The following is an 18,699-nucleotide window of genomic DNA, read 5'->3' on the forward strand; positions in this document are numbered from 1 at the left end:
AGACCAGATCACTGTTACTGCGAAGGCTATTTCTCATGTAAAACCTTGTTGGTTTACTCCTCAGTGGACGAGCTGGTGCACGTTGTAAATCAGAAAAAAATGGGCACTTCTCTTGTAACGACTTAAAAAAAATAAATAAATACTGTGTACTGAAGGATGTTTGATAACGTGACAGAGAGCAAAGATGAGTGCGGGATGAACCATTTGACAGCAACAATTTGTCTGTGTCAAAAAAAGGGTTTGAAACACAGAGTTTGAAAGAGTTATTGGTGCCTTTTTTTAAAAAAATGTTTTATACAACCTTTCTTTTGATATAATGCTCTGTATGTGGACAACAAACTACTCTTAAAATGTATAAATACTTATTTGTTCTTTGCTGTGTATAATTTGTAATTTGCTACTTTGTTCTACTAGACTTGTGTAATAAATTTAAGCCTTTTATAAATTGAATTATTGTCAAGTGTCTTAAAACAGACTGGATGTCATTTTATATTCGTACCATGTGATCAACACCAATTTCTTAAGATTACAGTCTGCCTAATTTTAGCTGATATACTATACACTATAGTCCTGTTATATAGGGCTGCAACTAACTAATAATGATTATTTTCATTATCAAATAATCGATTCATCGCTTTGTCTATAAAATGCCAGAAAAAGTGAGAGATTCCTGTTTAATTTGTCTTTTATTTGTCTGATCATGGTCCAAAAGCCAAAGATATTAAACTTACTCTCATGTATGACGAAGAAAAGCATCACATCCTGATGTTTAAGAAGATGGAACCAGCAAATGTTTGGCCATTTTTGCTTAAAAAATAAGCAACAATTATTAAAATAGTTGCTGGTTAGTTTTCCGTTGACAAATCATTGCAGCTTATAACATGAAGTTATGCAACTTCTCATCATTATACCTACAAAGGTGCAAAATGCTAAAATGTATTTTTTTGAATAATGAAATTTAAAATTTGGACCAAAAAAAAAGAAAAAGGTTTGCAGACAATTGCAGTTCCTTCATGTTAACATGTGAGTGCGAGCAGTGTGTGTGAGCGACCAGCAGAGGGCAGAACAGCACAATAAGAGTGTATCCTTCAGCAGATAGGAGCGATGAGCTGCTCATCAACAGTGTGAGAATCACATTGCAGAAATCGTCAGTCCAACAAGTCCGATGTTCAGCCTTCAAACCAGATTTTTCTTTAATTGATAACCACGGGTGTGAGAGTCTTCGACTTCCCAGTGAAGATGCTTTTGTTTCAACAAGTTAAAACATAAAAGATAATGCTGCAGGAAAAACTTCATTTCATTCTTCGAAACAAGCTGATGTAAAAAGATCTCTTACTCCTACATTAAAATGTTAGGATGCAGGAAGTCTTGTACATTAAATGCAGACTTTTTTCAATGCAGTTCGTCAGAATGAGCTTTTTGTAGTGTGAATTATTATTTTAACTTAAATTATTTTGACTTGAAAACTGCATGCTGCACACACAGTGTAGCTCAAAGGGTAAAACTTGGTACACACAGTGCAGACTCTATAACAGCGACCTCCAACTCAAGTTTCTTTCTCTTTCACGTTTAATAGATTTGAATGCTTTGGTCTGACTCAACATTTTGTGCCATATTTAATGCCTTACAGGATGGATAGTAAAGCACACAGAGTGGTTTATTATTAGCAGTGGACACTGACCAAAATGAATCGGCACTTCCATTATCATAGAAGAAATAATTACCATAAGAAATCAATATCCTGCATACATGCATTATACGACGAGGTGGAAGATTAAAAAGGAAAGTCTCCAGCTGCAAAGCTCTAATTGGAGTTCCATTTTAAAAATGGCCTTATTTCCAGCTCTTATTATAGGCCCAGTCATATTCCATTTCTAACCAGGCTGGAGACTCGGGTGCTTATTAAAAAGGTTCATTCTAAAACCACAAATGGAGCCCTCAAGGATAACAGGGACAAACACTACAGAGTGTACTAATCCTATCTGGCCAGGATCTGCTTGTATACACTAGAAGAAACAATAAGCCAGACACGAGTCCTCCAAGTGTTTTCATCCCCCCCCCCCCCCCCTCCACGATACACCAGAGGAGGTGGAGAGAAAGAAAGAGACAGAGAAAGGGATGATAGCATTACTCACAATCCATTACCACTCCCTGGAGACGCTCTGCATACAGAGTGATCGAGGAAGGGTGGTGGTGGTGGTGGAGGAGAGGGGGGGGGGGGGGGGGGGGGGGGGTTGGTAGTGTGAGGTAGAGAGTGGGGTTCGGTTTTGGAGGGTGTTTGTTTGCTGGAGGGCCGGCGGTAAGGCAATATGAAACTTGATTATTCCTTTTCAATAACCGTCTGCTGAGCATCCCGTGGAGACGTCGCAGGTTGCTGATTAGTTCGTCAAAATAATAGAAGGCTCTTGAATAGCCTTGTTAAGATGTCTAACTTTAAGTACAGGCGGCAGCCCAAATCATTGTTCACTCTGAAGCATACGATAATGATGGATTGACTGATGCAGAGGGATGTTCCTGCAGAGGCTGCAGCCATTTTTAAATCAAGTTTGTTTATTTTTAAGGGCAGACAATATACAAAGTGCTGGAGTAACAATACATGAAGATATATACTTTTTAGACATTAATACAGAGTATGTACATTTAGTATTTACATGTATAGGCATCACAGTGGTTTGTACACTCACTTTTTCACCCTCTAAATGCCCCATTTGGTTGAATTTAAACTTTCTTTTTTTCTCCATGGTGGAGGCCTCACCTCCAGTCTCTGTTTCAGTGCCATCTGTCCCCCTCCTCCTGGAGTTTCACCCACTTTAATCCATCTGTTACCTCTGAAACCACCTCAGTGTGGCACCTCCCCACCATCTTGCCCCCTTACCGAATTTCACTGCAGTGCTTTGATTTTGAAGGTCGCTACAGTAGCATGTTGAAACAACGCTAATTTGTACAAAAGCCAGTCCTGAGTGTGAGTCTCACAGGCAGGCCACAGGTCAAACATTATTTTTTCTGTTCATATTTAACAGCAAAACAGACAGCTTTAAATGTAAACACACACTTTCACTGCTAATATATGACATTTCTTGTGTTTGAAAAATACTCATATGATACACTGGATTTGACACATCAGAAACAAACAAGCTTTCCAAGGTTTTGATTGTACAGCGTTGATATCTTATATACATTTACTGAAAGCCTTTAAATAACCTCCCATATCAAAACTTATCCAAAATCAGTGACTATGCTGTACAAATGACTGTCTGCTGTACCCAAATCTGAAAAATTGGTTTCCACTTTTTGTCTCATGATGTGAAGTGCCCTCTCTTGTAATCATCCGTTTCATTTTCTAATTGCCTTTCAACACAAGTGTCGGCTGTAGAGTCATAAAAAAAAAATGCACCACAGCTCAGCTCAGCTCACGGACCTTTGCAGGGACTTCATAGCCAAAATCCCCCGACTAAGCCATCATCTGATATATACAGTTACTTATCCATGCATGTCCCTCCATCAGGCTGATCCCACTTCAGATAAACATTAAACACTTTGGTAAACATTTGACAGGTTTCCAGAGAACGACGGGGCTGTAAACAGGGCCGAGAAAAAATTGAAGTGGAAAGGTCGCTGCAGACTGTTAGTCCATCAAGCATCCAGGCTGGAAAAGCGGTAACTGGGAGAGCTGGGACAAACTTAAACCAAGAGGAACCTGTTTAAAGTAATCACCCCTGATTAAAGTAATGGAATTAAAGGAACAAGTTTTAGGTCTCAAATCAAACCTCCCCAGCCTCTGAACTCCACTCCCTGTTTAGTTCCCAGCCCCTTCAGCCCAGGATATCCAGGTAAACCGGCGGGTTCTTGACCAGGGCCAGCAGGCGGCTGTGGATGTCCTTGATGACCATCCTCTGCTGGGGCTCTCTCTGCCAGCAGCCCTGCATCAGCAGGTACACCTCCTTGGGGCAGGTGCGTGGCCTTTCCAGTTCCCGTCCCTGTGTGATGCATTCGATGGCCTGTGCGGGTGGGAATTTAAAATAACGATATATTAACAGGATATATTGTGTATCTGTCCTCATTTACTCCAGGACAAAGAATACATGGTGTCAGATCAAACCTCAGCTCTCTGGCAATTAACTTTAAATTCACCTGCAAACTGACTACTTTCTATTTAAAGAGTCATTTCACCCAAAAGAGAGACTTTGTGGATCTGTGGATGCTGCACTGAGGACAAACATTTTTTTTAATACAGACAACCTTAGTATCTACAGATATGTGTCCATTAGACCAATGAGAGCAGCAAAATTATGAATACCTTCCAGCTCAGATACTAGTGGCTCAATGGCTGATTGAGTTCATGCGCTCTTGCTGCTCAGTGAATAAATCACTGTCGAGGATGAGAGAGGATTTCACATCGCTCTCCATTTGAAGGGTTACTGACTCAATCTCTTTCCCATTGTTAACCTTGGCCTGATACAATGAACAGAAGAGGCCTGTCAGTGCTGAGCGACTTCACGCCCCAAAATGGCCCGTCAGTCAGCCTCACGGCTCAACAAAGAGACTCATAGCGGCCGAAACAAAATGGCCGCTGTCGCCAAGGCATGCCAAGTCAGTATTTTGGGATGATTTATCTCCACCACTGCGTGTTTAGGCAACATGATAATTTCACCGGTCCCTTATTGGCCGAGACAGATTAGGTTAACAAGGTTAAAGCTCATTGGCCCTGGGCAAAAATGAGAGCCAATGAGATTAGAATTGAGTGCCTGGGAAAAGTGATCTACCCCTCTCTTGAAAGGAGAGAGGGTTTCGGGCTGTAATAGCACCGCTGTGGTCGCAATGGAGTCCCGCTTCTTGGTGCTCGAGCTGAAAAGGCTAGACTCCACTGCCCTTAATTACTATGAACGTATCGATTAGTTTAAGAGCGCAGAGCGGTGAAAAACTTCAGCAACACATGCTCTGAAGTATCTACGACTACAATTAAAATGTTTTGTCCTGCAAGTTTAAATTATGTGAAAGCTCCCAAACATTTCAGGCTGACATTTATAAATGTGTTTGCACTTGTATTGGGTTGAAATAAATCTAGTGAATTTAAGTTAATCTAACATATTTAAATAGATTATAGAAGTGGCTATAATCAATATTTTCATGCCAACAATGCATCAATAATTCTCTGTAGGTTCAACACTAACTCACTTCGACCCCTTTCACATTATCACCTGAAACTGCAGCTCCCCTCGGCTTTACGGAGCTTTATAGTGAGTTTCAGCTCATTGTTTAGTTGTCCGGCCCACAATGTTTTGGTTCACTCTCACCGCTCTCATAGCATTGTTTTCAGAAGCCACAGAGAGCTGTTTTCAGTTACTGGCTGGTGGAGCATTTAGCAGCTGAAGAGCCCGTTATTTCCCTCATGAGTTGGTAGAGACCAAAAACAGAGCTAAAAGAGAGTGAATATTGGACTCACATTCACCAGGTCTCCAGAAACTCGACTCCAAATGAATGAATGTGTAACTAGGCAACTGTTTTCTGACAAGTTTGCTATATCAACGTAAAGCGTGGTGATATGTCCGTGTTGTGTTCAAAACCTTTAATTTCCGCTGCCTCAACAATTAACTTACCAGTTCCACATGAACTGAGTATGAAACAACTCTTATCAACATGTAAACTTTGCAGTTTAAACCTCAAATATAAATAAATATAATATGATCTCACACCTGCATTTGTGCAAAGGCTCACAAACCAATTCAAAGGAATAAGTTGAAATTTTGGGAAATATGTTTGTTTGATTTGTTTGAAAGTAAAAATTCAATAATAAATATCTCTTCCATAAACCCACAATGTTTTGAAAAACCAGAAAGAAACAATCACACAAGATAATTCCCTCTGGTTTTATCTGTCCAGTTTAAAGGGACAGTTCACCCAAAACACAAACACAAAAAAAACACTATTTAGCCACCGGCCACTCAGATAGTTTGTTGAGGTTTAGAGATCAAATTCAATTACCCCATGCCAAAATAAACTCTGATGTCTGACAGGAAATCTGAGCACACAGTGTCAAGTTAAAACCTAAGAGTGAAATACAAAACTCAGAGAAGAAGAAGAAGAAGAAGAAGAAGAAGAAGAAGAAGAAGCACTCTGTTAAGAGAGAACTGTCTCTGGGTGGAGCCACAATCCTCCCCACGAATAAGAAATGTATTTTACTGATGTCCTGTTGTTTGGCTGCTGGGTAGAGTTCAATCTTGGGCCATTAATTCTAGAGGCGAGTAGCTCTGCAGATAGGTATGTTTTTTAAATGTGCCCAGTTTTGACGGTCAACACTTTTCATTGGAACTACTTTCAACTGAAGAAATAGCAATCGCAATGAAAACTGTTGACAGCGTGTTCTGTGTATCATTCAGAGTAATCAGTCTTTTGAGCAGCACAGATGAAACTGCACTCACCTTCATTGTATCTGGGTGGCGGCAGAAATGTCAGATATCTCAAAACCTGGACAAAGAAAACTAACACTATCTGCATCGATAGATACCACAACAGGGAAGTGAGACAATGTGTCTTTTTATGATTTAACAGACCCTTTAAAGGGGGTGAGGGAGACAGACATGTTTGTGTGGGTGTTTCCTTTGGTGATAAAACATCTACTAAAATGCTTCCTGGCAACAAGAAAGAATGAGTTATTTGCCAATGGAAGATGATGTCTTAAAAATGACTAAAATGACTAAAAACTTTCTGTCCAAACCCACCTCACTGTTGGACAGCTGGTACCAGGGCTGTTTGCCGTAGGTGAAGATCTCCCAGAGGACCACGCCGAAGCTCCAGATGTCGCTCTCCGTGGTGAACTTCCTGTACATGATGCTCTCCGGGGGCATCCAGCGGATTGGCAGCATTGTGCGTCCACCCACCTGTTAAGGAAGAATGTATGCTAACTCTACACACAGTATAATTTAACATGCTTGGGAATGTGAAACATTTTATTATGATTGCATAATGGAAGTCTCAAGGTGAACATTTAACCATTCCTACTCCTGTTCATCCTTGAACTACCAATGACAAACTGGAAGAGCAGCTGGAAATCGATGCGAGACAGGAAATCTGGACACTAAGAGTTTTAACATCCAAAACAAATGGACTCACAGCCACTAAAATCAGCTTATGTAATCTACTTGGTCTGTAATGTTTTGCTGAATTTTCGGAGAAGTTGTCCATCACATTGGCCCCAATGACATGCATGTGCATGAAAACGTTCAGTAAAGTGACAAAAGGAAGGAGTCTTTATTTGTGCAAACTCTTCTGTTTGAGAGCAAAATCATGTGGTAACTGAAATCAGAATCAGCTGATTTTCAACTTCTTAGATCCCATGATGGCTTCTCAAACTGAAAAATGTAAGCAAGTATAGCACTATTAATCAGTTTGGTTGAAAACTTTCAGGAAATAGAAAGAAGTACTCCGCAGTCTCTCACAGGTTACTAGTTACATACATTGCTGATCAAAATGTACCAAAAACTCACATTTTAGTCACGTGCACGTTTCAATTTCTAAAGGAAATGTTTATAATTTGAAAAAAATGACGACTATCTTTTCAAACTTGCTGATAGCGTCAGAATCAGAGTGAAGTTAATCAAATTAAGTTTAAGGAATTTAAGGAATTTGATGTAATGTAAATGTGATTAGGATTTTGGTCGATTGTTTGATAAAACACTGAGGTTGAATCCTCAAATTTTAATTAATGGAGAATGATCAAAATCAAGGTACGATCGTTCCCCTCAGGTGGCTCCGTATTTCCACACCAAAACATGAAAATGGAAATCTTGGTCGTCTTATAAGAATGATTGAGAAGTTAGTTGAGAGTCCTTAAACTGCAGGATACAAATCCAAAACACAGGGTTTAATGGATGAATACAATGTTAAATGCTGCCTCTGATAAGTCTTCATTCTTGGAAATCCTTAACCAAAGATAAACTGCACTGTGGACAGTTTCTTACACTTTCTCACAGCAATCTCTTCAGATTCCAGCTGATCAACTTTGCCTATCACTGGATTGCTTGTAACTGTATGAGCCAAAACCAAACCAAAAGGGTCTTAATGGGTCATTTCACAACAATGATGTGATTAATGAATGGTAACAACAAGTCTGGAAAGGCGAGTTGCTGGTGAGTTTTTTTAATCACTTTTCGGTGCTTTGAGCACCACAAACAAATTCTCATTCATTGGCGAAGCAACAGAAATGTCGCAGATGGATGCTGGACACATAAAGGCAAAACTATTCACAAGGCCAGAGAACATAAAGGCTGAGAAGAAAAAAAAAATCCTGAATTGGCTGAATCAATCCTTTAAGAGCATCATAGCCGAGTCTTCATCTCAGAACTAAAATAGAAAAATAAAACATACAACAACAGTCTTGTCTTATCTTTTCCCGCCACTTACCCGGTAGTAATCTGTGCTGTAGATGTCTCGGGACATGCCAAAGTCTCCGATTTTGACCACCAGGCCCTCGCCCACCAGACAGTTGCGGGTTGCCAGGTCGCGGTGGACGAAGTGCAGTGATGCCAGGTAGACCATGCCCGAGGCGATCTGGGCGGCGATGTGCAGCATCTGAGGCAGAGTGAGCTGACCCAGCGGGGGCATCTTCGTCTCCTCCAGGATCCGAGCGTCGGGGCCGTGAGCTCTACAGGCGACACACGAGGAGCATGTGAGTGTTTTTCGATCGAGGCTGTTTGATTCTTCATCTCTTTTTATTCCAGATTATTTTAACTGATAATTTCTGCTTTATTAAACAGTTGACATGTGACATGAGAAGACCCAGACAGTGATGGAAGACGTACTTAGCTCCTTTACTTAAGTGAAAGTACCAATACAACAATGTCAAAATAATCCATTAGTCCTGCATTCAAAATAATACTACAAAAATGTAATTTAAGCATCAAAAGTAAAAGTACTCTTTCTGCAGAAAAATGGACTCTGTGAGTGATGTGATATTATTTATAACATTATTAGATTAATGTTTAAGCAACATTTTACTGTTGTAGCTGCTTGAGGTGGAACTAGTTTTAACTACTAAGACAGTTTGGTAGTTTAGTACAGTGGTTCCCAACCTAGGGCTCGGGCCCCTCCATAGGGTCACAAGATGAATCTGAGAGGCTCCAATTTCTTTTTTGTAGGAGTTCACAAGCCAAAAGGCTTTTAAAGCACTGGTTTAATCTCTAACAATGCTCTTTTTAAAATGTTTTATCAGATGTTTTTCATTTAAAATCTTAATCAGAAAAGTAACAGTGCTCAAATGAATATAATGAAGTAAACAGTACAATATTTCCTTCTGAAATGTAGTGGAGCAGAAGTATAATGTAGCATGAAATGGAAATACTCAAGTAAAGTACTTAAGTATAGTACTTGAGTAAATGTACTTGTTTTATTTCTGCCTGTTGTGTCAAAGCTGACAAAATTAAATAATCTTGTCAAGCACCATAGATTATCAAACTTGTGTCAAAGCCATCTGGATTTTTTAAAGTAAGTTATCAGCAAGTTTTCAGCAGGAGCACACAAACAATACTGCCAATATCTTTTTTCCCCCTTTTTTATGTTGTTTAATTGACTAAAGGCGTCTGCAAAAACTATACATCCAAGTATAGTATAGTCGTATATTTACATGTAAAATCTTGGAACCATTGAACTGCAAAAAATCACGAAAGATTCTTGAAAGAAATTGAGGACTCGTGTTTGTAGCTTCAAACATTTTTATCTGTTTTTGCAGTGCTGCGGGATTATAATCATATACTCTGAATTGGTTTTATTTTCTGCTCCGGAGCTGAACTCCTGTTCACTGTGAAGGGTACGAACACACATATTTCCATTTGTAAAGGACAGAACATGCTGGCCTCTGCTATTCTGCTCTGTTTCTATTGGCTGCTCAGATTAATCAAATGCTGGGATTGGGCTCCCAGTATGTTGGTAACTATGGCATCAACCTTGGGTGACCTGAAGGACAATGACCTCAGCACGCAATCTGCAGATTGAACATTTCTGACATGTATGAGCTCTTGAGAGCATTACAGACATGGTTGGCGTGACCACGCCATAATAAAGCCATTTAACAGTGATGGTTAATAGAAAACATAAGGCTTGTAATACGCCTACAATTGATTTGCAATAATGCAATTCGGAGATGCAGAGCACATTGACTCTCAGTTGTTCTTGTGGATCATAAACACCCACTCTCACGTCTAACTGCAGCCTAAATGAGCAAACCACAGATGATGTGTCTCCATCCATCCTAATATCTCTCCTCTCCACTTTGTCCCCTCCTTACAAAGGAAGTTGTCTATACAATCACTATTAGTTTAAAGGGCAGGTGGCAGGGTGGGAAAGCAGCTGCATTGTGGGGGCTCTCAGACGTTTTTCCCATTCTGTCTGCTGGAAATGCGATTTCCATCCATTCGTGAACATATATCTCAGGCAAAGTCAGTGTGCATGCATGTGTGTTTGTCTGTGTGTTTTCATTCCCAATCTGTCTCCTGTGGAGGACACCTGCCAGACAGCATCAACTGCTCTGCTCTAATAGTTTTGTCAGATGGTTTCCCAGGTGCCAAGTGAGCTCTAATAGGTCAACACAGTCTCAGTCCTCAGTGACTCCATTAGCTCCCTCCACAGGTTTCTAAACTTAGATGCTTTTAGATTACAATTTAAATAACTGAAAGACCACATTTTAAAGCTTTTCCATCACCATGTTACGCAATATATCGAGTGTTATTATGAACTAATTTGCTGCATAAATTCAGCTTGAGTTATCACATTAGTTCAGTGAACGGTTCAAGGAAATGTGTCTATTTCTGCCGAAGTGCTGAATCTGGTTATTTACTGCGTCCGTCAGTATTCAAATAAAATCCTGCCACATTTGAAATTCACTCTATTTGCCATCATTATATGAGGACATCTAAATATTGTATTCGCCCCACGCCTCGACATGTTGTTAATCACATTTGCACCGATACAAGAGACACTTTAGCACAAGACAGTGGGCAATTTATCCTCGAATTTTGAGTTATAAACAAAGACCTGTCAGTTTTACAGGAGATTGAAGTTACTGACTATCTGTAAGTCCCTAGATAAACAAGCACCATGCAAATAGGACCTAAGAGACCTTAAAGTGCAGAGATGGAGGAAAAGCAGCAAAATTAAAAATATAAAAAACTAACAGTCAAGTCAAAACACTTCCACAGCCAGTATGCATGTCTCATTTATGCATTTCTACTTTAACACACACACACTGAGTGACCACTGGAACCACAAGGTCCAGACAAGGTCAGCTGAGAGGGTCTGACTGTTAAACACACATCAGGCTTGACTGATACTGTTACACACAATGTCTTTAGAGAAATTGAGTCACTTGTTTTCAATGGTTTTTGAAGTATTAACAATTGAAAACATTCACGCAGCTGTAGGGCACTGAACAGATTCACAGTTCATTAACAGTTGGGGGTTAAATGCCTGGCTCAAAGACATTAAGAGCTGTTGTTGAAGGAAGGGAGGGCGATGTGAAGTGGGTTAACAGAGATCACCGGGAGGCCAACAGGGGTGAATTCAGACAATGTCCCCAGACATTTTAACATGTCACAGTAAGAAAAGTACTGATGTAAATCAGGGATGCCACTACGATTATTTTTTATTATTGATTAATCTAAAGTAACGTCAATTTGAGACTGTTTAGTCACATCTTGCACCGATAGAAAACAGTGAAAAATGTCCATCACAATATCCTGAAGCCCAATATTAAGATATTTAAATTTCTTCCTTTTTCCATTTCCCTGCTGGCTCTCTGTCACACTGTCTTACATGGACTTGTATAGAAGAGCCATGGTTAATGTTATTAGTAACACCTGAGCTTTTCCTACTATGTCAGGTCAAAATGTCTGCTGTGAAAAGGCAGACTGTTTGTGATGATGTGGAGTTTGAAAATAATAATGACAGAGGACGCTCTGTTTGATGCATGTTCAGGAAACTACTTTCTTTTCTATAATCAGCCATTCATTTGTTGTTGAGATGAAGGATACAGAAAGCATAATATTGTGAAAACCTTAATTCAGTTTCTAACACACTTCCTGATCATACTGACTACTGGAGGCATCAACGTTTTGTTCAGCAGGGATAGACAGTTGTTGGAATTGAACTTGTGGCCCTCAGGCCATCATGAGCAGGTCTGCTACATACCGAAGAAACCGATTGAGGTCTCCGTGCCTCATGTATTCGAACACCATGGCCAGCGGCTCTCCGTCGGTGCAGACGCCGTAGAATCGCACAATGTGCTGGTGTTGGAGCATCGTCAGCAGCTCCGCCTCCCTCTGGAAGTCCTGCCGGGTCGACTCGTTGGGGTCCTTCAGAGTCTGTAACCACACATGAGGGGTGTGCATTTACATGAAGGTGCTGGTTATTGGGCTTGAAGTAAAACTAAACATCTCAAATCCACAGTGTTAAAGCAACAAACTGTAAGAAGTGGCAGTTTTGAATTCCTGCTCACAGGAAGATGAGTGATGATGTGTTGCAATAAAAGCACAAGTGTGATTAATGGGATGATAAATCTGAGCAGAGCCAGATTCACTGTCTTGTTTTTATTCGCTGTGGTTTGCATTAACCTGTTGTAACATGAGCTGTGTAGTAAACCGCCTGACTGTCCTCAACAAAGACATCTCACTCTGAAACCGCAGGATGTATTTCAGTATACGGATGATTTAAGTATAAGTGCAATGCACTTGCTTTTATTCATGTTAGTGTAGTATCAAGTGGCTTTTCTGAGTATTTAACTTTATATGTAGTATGTAGTAAGTATTTATTTATTTATTAGATAGTGGACAGCAGAGAGCTGACAGGAAAAGAGGGGAGATGACATGCAACAAAGGTCCCAAGCTGGACTCAAACTCAGGATGTTGCACTTTAAGACAGCGTCTTAAACCTCTTGGCCACACAGACAAAGTTTCATACAGACAAACAAATCAAATGTAATTGTGATGATGATTTAAAGCTAATTGTAACCTAATTTTGCTTAAGTACAATTTCAGTTTTCACCTGTACTTACAGTAACTTAATCATTTCAGCACTCTCTCGTTCGCTGCTTAGACTTCACGCTGACAGCTGACATGGTTTCACTAATGCTGCAAATGTCTAGAGGCAATGAAACCACACTAATCGTAAAAGTGCCCTTTGAGACAGTGGAGAGTGCAGATTCACTCACCTTAATGGCGACCAGCATCTTGTCGCTGTCAGGGCTGAGGTTGGCACACTCCGCCAGGTAGACTTTGCCAAACGCTCCTTCACCCAGCTCCCACTTCAACACAATGTCCTTCCGTTTAATATGCTGGACACCTGATCATAAAACACATAAACGGTTTGAAAGTCTGGGTGAAAATATCTGAAGCGAATTTGCACCTAAAGTTATATTATATTATATTATATTTGCTCAAGATTTCACCACTTTAGTTTACTTTGTTGTACCTTATGAAATCCAGTTTGTGCTTATTGTAATTAGCAGACAAAAGCAACAAAGGCACTCAAATACAGACAGTAATAAAAAAAATGACCAACAGTGACCAAAACACCCCACATGAAAAAAATTATACCAACCATCAAGACACCAAAATGTCATTAAATTTGGGGAAATAAGCACGACATAACACGCAATAACACTCACACATGTCTTTCTCCTTGATGATGCCGCAGAAGTACTGTGGATTCTCTACAAAGCTGGATAAACCAGAGTCTTCATCTGACGAAGGCGGGCTGGTTCCAAAGTTCATGAAACGAAGCGACACTGCCAGGTCATCCTCAGTGCCCAAAACTGATGAACCTAATGAAACGAGGAGGGAAGCAAACAAGCAAAACTGAGAGATATGTAACACCTAATCAGCCTCCGACCGTTTGTGATTACAGTGGCCATCAAAAGAGAATTCAGAACCCATTTGTTCCCCTTCGAGGAATCGACGTCCTCCGCTACCAACTTGGTTGCACGTTTGTTGGTACCATGGTGACAGATGATGACAAGCTCTAATAATCACCATCATCAACCATGCAACAATCAGGCCACATTGAACTGAAAACATGATCATATAGGAAGCCTGAATGCTTAGCAACCCCTGAATACAGTGCGTATTAAAAGCCAAACAAGGGGCCCAAATTGTAAAACCCCACTCAGCAAGGCAAACCACAGAACCCCCAGAGTCCAACACGGTAGAAAATGGAACAACAAAGAGAGAGCACAGAGGTGATGGAGGGAAGGAAAGAGGGAGCAGGGTCCACTTAAGCAATCAGGCCCACTTAGGCACTTTGAGAGTGAGAAGGGTGGATGTGTGTGTATGTGCGTGTGTGTTGGGGGGTGGGGTCAGAGCAGAGCTATATCACGTCTAGCTGTTCCTCCATCCATCCATCCATCCATCTTCTTTAATGGCCCTCACCACGTGGCGGTGGCCAATGGAGGTTTCTGCCGCCATTCTCATGCGGTAATTAAGGCACTTTAGCTCGGGCCAACACAGCAGCTGCCTGTGGGCAAAGTTACAGCTCAGTGGAAATCCTATACAAGTCCGTCTCTCCTATGCATTACCTTCTGAGAGCCTGACAGAAACATCTGCGATTTGAAACAATAATTTGGCAGAGCGTTTGATTATGGCTCATTCCATTTTCCATATACGTCTTCAGATTATGATTCTGGGCGGAGACAATGTCACCTACTGGGTTAGATTAGTACAGCATGGCAGGGAGGAAGTTGAATGTATTTATGATTACCTTTTTCAAAAGGTCATTTTGACTCCAAACCTATTGTCTCAAAGAAATCTTGATGCCACAGGTGAAACTTTCAGTGGTTCCCAATGCAGTTTGACTTGCTGAAGAATGTTTTTCACTACAATGACCGAGCTGATAAAAAAAAAGAAAGTACTCGACACCACTCTCAAGAGCTAGGACTGGAAGTTGATTAGCTTAGCGCAGTGTAAAGACTGGGAGCAGTGGGAAACAACTAGATTGGCTCTGTCCACAGATCAAAAACAAAAGTTCCGAATTCCCCGTAAAAACCACAACGTGTCACTTTTACATTTCTGTTTTTGTAAAAAATTAAACAAACGAGATGTAACAAACAAGTTTTAGTGGTGCTGGGAGGTGGATGTTTTAACTTTGGACAGAGCCATGCTAGCTGCTTCCCCCTGCTTCCAGTCTTTGTGCTAAGCTAAGCTGATAGACTCTCATCTCTAGCTCCATAGTTCAACATTTTGGGAAATATCCACTTTCTTGAAAAGAGATGAGAGATGGGTACCACTCTCATGTTTGTATGCTAAATATAAAAGTAGAGGCAGTAGCTTAGCAAAAACAACAAGTTGGGATTTTATGGTGAGTTACGTCCTGGAACTATTACTTCTCTCTTTTTGTTCGTATTAAACAAACAAGATACAAAATGTTAATTAGTAAGCTTTAGAGGGAGGCTGGTTGGCTGATTTTCTTACCTTTGGACAGAGTCACGTTAGCTGTTTCCCCCTGTTTTCAGTCTTTATGCTAAGCTAAGCTAATCGCCTGCTGGCTCTAGCTTCATATTTAGCGTACAGACATGAGAATGGTATCAATCTTTTCATCTAACTGTCGGCAAAAAAGAGAATAAGCGCATTTCCCAGAATGTTAATCAAGTATATCGTGCGTGCAGTAAATTAAATAATGTGTGATAACTTACGATGAATACCAAATTTGGAGTGCTGGCCACACTTGTTAATGACCAAAACCATGATGAGAAGGAAAGTGCAGGCAAACACGGCAAGACCCACGGCCACAGACACCTGTTCAAACACAAACACGCAGACTTGCAGTTACACTCACTAACATCATCGATGATCATTACATTTGTATGTATGTAAATATAAATGACGACACTCAGACGTACCATAAACACTCGACTCTCCGGGTTCTCTGTGACGTCCATGTCTGATTTGTTTGTCGGACCTGAGGGGAAGGAATGAGATTTGTTAAAAGAAAAAATGACTCAAGACAGACCTCACATCAAGCCCATGTAGTGTTGAGTGGACAAGTTGAGATTTTTAGGAGAGTAAAAATCAATCAAAGACTTACTTGGATGCCCATCAAGGACTGGCATGAGGGAAGCGAGAACACAAACACATTTGTGAACACACATTAGGGAGAACCAAAGATGCAACCTGTGCTATTCAAGACTGACCATTTAGCGACTTATCAAACATCGACACACACCCTGTTTCAATATTAAACCTTACATAATGTACATTATTCTAAAATTCCACATATATTATTACCATCCTGTATGTAGTATGCTACCTATTAACTTCTACAGAACAGACCTCTGTGTACTAAATCAGATCATGCACCTTGTACAGCCTTGATTTACATTTTTAATATACAGTACATTACTGGGCACTATCATTGTACAGACTATATTCAATAAAAATTGGTTTAGATAATATCCCATCTCTATTCACAGTTTATATGTTATTACATGTATTCTATTGTATTTGTAATAGACATTCATTTAGCCTGTATTAGGCACTGTATGTACATTTGGCTTTATAATTGCATCATATAATTTGCATTTCTGTCTGTCTGTCTGTCTGTCTGTCTGTCTAAACCCATCTACTTTTCATAGCATCATTTGTAACATTCAGAAATATTGATGTTTTTATTCAATTTGACTGAAATGTGATTTACTTTTTGATGTATTCACTTTCCCCCTCACTGCCTTGATTTGCTGTTGATTTTAACGAAGGGTGGTGTCTACACGTCGTTACAAGTGGATTTCTGTTACTTGTGCAACACGTGTGGCTGTACAAATTTAAAGCTCTTTAACATGTCGAGCTTGGGACTGTGGAACAAACTGTTGTTTTATTGTAATATTTTGTGGACCTTATTGTGAAGTGTAACAGATTAATCCAGTCATTGTTTCAACAGTGGACCAAGCAGTCTTAAAATCATAAGATATTCAGATAGATTTCTCTTTTAGCTGCCCTAATGGCCTCGATGTCTCCTTATGGGATACTGCTCGGAAAAAACATTCTGCAGCTACGAAACAGTTTCAGGAACTCACCTGGAATTATCCCCTCAGGATCGAGCGGGTCGAAGGGGTTGTCCATAAACATCCCAATGGCTGTGGCCTCATCCCTTCCCAGTTTGTTCTGCACAATCAGAGTGTAGCGGCCGTTGTTGATGTGGGTGGGCTTGTTGAGGAAGAGACAACCGTGTATCACTGATCCGTCGCCTGAGTCATGGATGAGCTGGATGTACGTGTAGCGGGTCATTTTGAGTTCATTTCCGTTGTACAGCCAGGTGAGGGTTGGTTCAGGATTGCCATCCACAGCAAAGGGGAAGCACCAGTGGTGCTGCTGCACAGCATCCTTCAGGAAGAGGATTTTGACTGGAACTGGTGGGAGATGACAGATGGGAGATGATAGGTTAGAGAAGAGCAGTAGTAGGAAAGGGAATGAGGGACTCTCTTTCCTCCTCAACAAAAGCTGAGCTGCAAGCTGGTGAACTGCTCCTGACTTAGTATTTCTAAACTGGAATGTCAACTAAGAAAGTGAAGACTCAAAGGAATAGTTTGACATTTTGGAAAATACGCTCTCGCTCATTCACTAGATGATAATTGATGCCACTCTCTTGTCTCTGTGGTAAATATTAAGCTACCACCAGTTAGCTTAGCTTAGCATAAAGATAGGAAACAGGGGGAAACAGCTAGCCTGGCTCCTTCCAAAAGTAACAAAATGAACCTACCAGCACCTCTAAAGCTCCTCTAAAGTACCTCTGGGCAGTGCCAGGTTAGCTGTTTCCCCAAGTCTTTATGCTAAGCTATCTTCTCATCTATCTGCGATGATTAGTTGACAGTGAGTTGTACTTAAATGCCTTAAAAAAACTATAACTGTCAAATGACTGTCGTAGAGTAAAAAGTACAATATTTCAGTCCAAAGTAGCATAAAATGGAAATACTCAAGTACAGTACAGGTACCTCAAAACTCTACTTAAGTAGAGTAAATGTATTTTGTTACCTTCCACTGCTGGAAGTCAAACAACAAGTCAAATAATTACAGAGATGCTACCATTGTATGCTGAATGTGCACCTTGATCATGTACAACATAAAGCCAACAGTTGGTGCCCTTTAGGTTCCCTCTGAGTTTCCATGAATCAATGTTCTCCATCTGTACTGCAAACCTGTGCTGACCTGCTATGAATAATGAATCCTGGTCGTCTTTGTGCCCCTGACCACAAAAGCTACCTGGAAGCTCCGCTGGACACAAAGTTACAGGAAATTGCTTCGTTTAGATCGAACACGACTCTCGAGTGCAGAGACCCCCTCGTACTGCACAGACCAACGTGCAGCTCTTAACCCGTGACCCAGCCTCAGAAAGTGCTGTGCTAAGGGGATACTGAGGCATTTGTCTCTTTAGCCGGGGCTCGCTAAGTCTGTTACACTGACTGAAGATTAGTGCTGTTTATCAGATTTAAGTAATCATCCATTAGCGACCTCTACAAACGCTACACAAGCTATTTCACTGCAGGGGTTAACAGGAAGGCTATAATTATGTTTAATTCTCATTGTAGGATTGGACAATGGCAAATACACAAAAGGATTCCTGGCATCAGTTCAGGCAGATTCATAGTTAACTGGAACATTTATTAACTTGTGTGATGATGGACATTGATCATCTGAATTCACCTTTTAACTTTAAAGTAAAAAAAAAAAT

The 18,699-nt window shown here is 40.5% G+C and overlaps 1 protein-coding gene across 2 annotated transcripts in view; it reads right to left on the reverse strand.

Moving 5' to 3' along the window:
* Positions 1–3,812: 3,812 nt before the first annotated feature.
* Positions 3,813–18,699, reverse strand: part of ntrk1 (neurotrophic tyrosine kinase, receptor, type 1) — a 30,786-nt gene continuing 15,899 nt past the window's right edge. The window contains exons 8-17 of one of the 2 annotated variants that reach the window (XM_070911316.1): positions 17,048–17,380; positions 16,063–16,080; positions 15,878–15,936; positions 15,671–15,773; positions 13,652–13,807; positions 13,196–13,326; positions 12,178–12,350; positions 8,401–8,641; positions 6,720–6,878; positions 3,813–3,998 (exon numbers count right to left, since the gene is read on the reverse strand). In XM_070911316.1, coding sequence (XP_070767417.1) covers positions 3,813–3,998; positions 6,720–6,878; positions 8,401–8,641; positions 12,178–12,350; positions 13,196–13,326; positions 13,652–13,807; positions 15,671–15,773; positions 15,878–15,936; positions 16,063–16,080; positions 17,048–17,380 — 1,559 coding nt within the window. The remainder of the gene's footprint in view (positions 3,999–6,719; positions 6,879–8,400; positions 8,642–12,177; positions 12,351–13,195; positions 13,327–13,651; positions 13,808–15,670; positions 15,774–15,877; positions 15,937–16,062; positions 16,081–17,047; positions 17,381–18,699) is intronic. The other variant, XM_070911315.1, reaches the window with a different exon arrangement.

The sequence above is a fragment of the Enoplosus armatus genome, chromosome 9 (genome assembly GCF_043641665.1).
Source record: "Enoplosus armatus isolate fEnoArm2 chromosome 9, fEnoArm2.hap1, whole genome shotgun sequence".
Taxonomy (NCBI): domain Eukaryota; kingdom Metazoa; phylum Chordata; class Actinopteri; order Centrarchiformes; family Enoplosidae; genus Enoplosus; species Enoplosus armatus.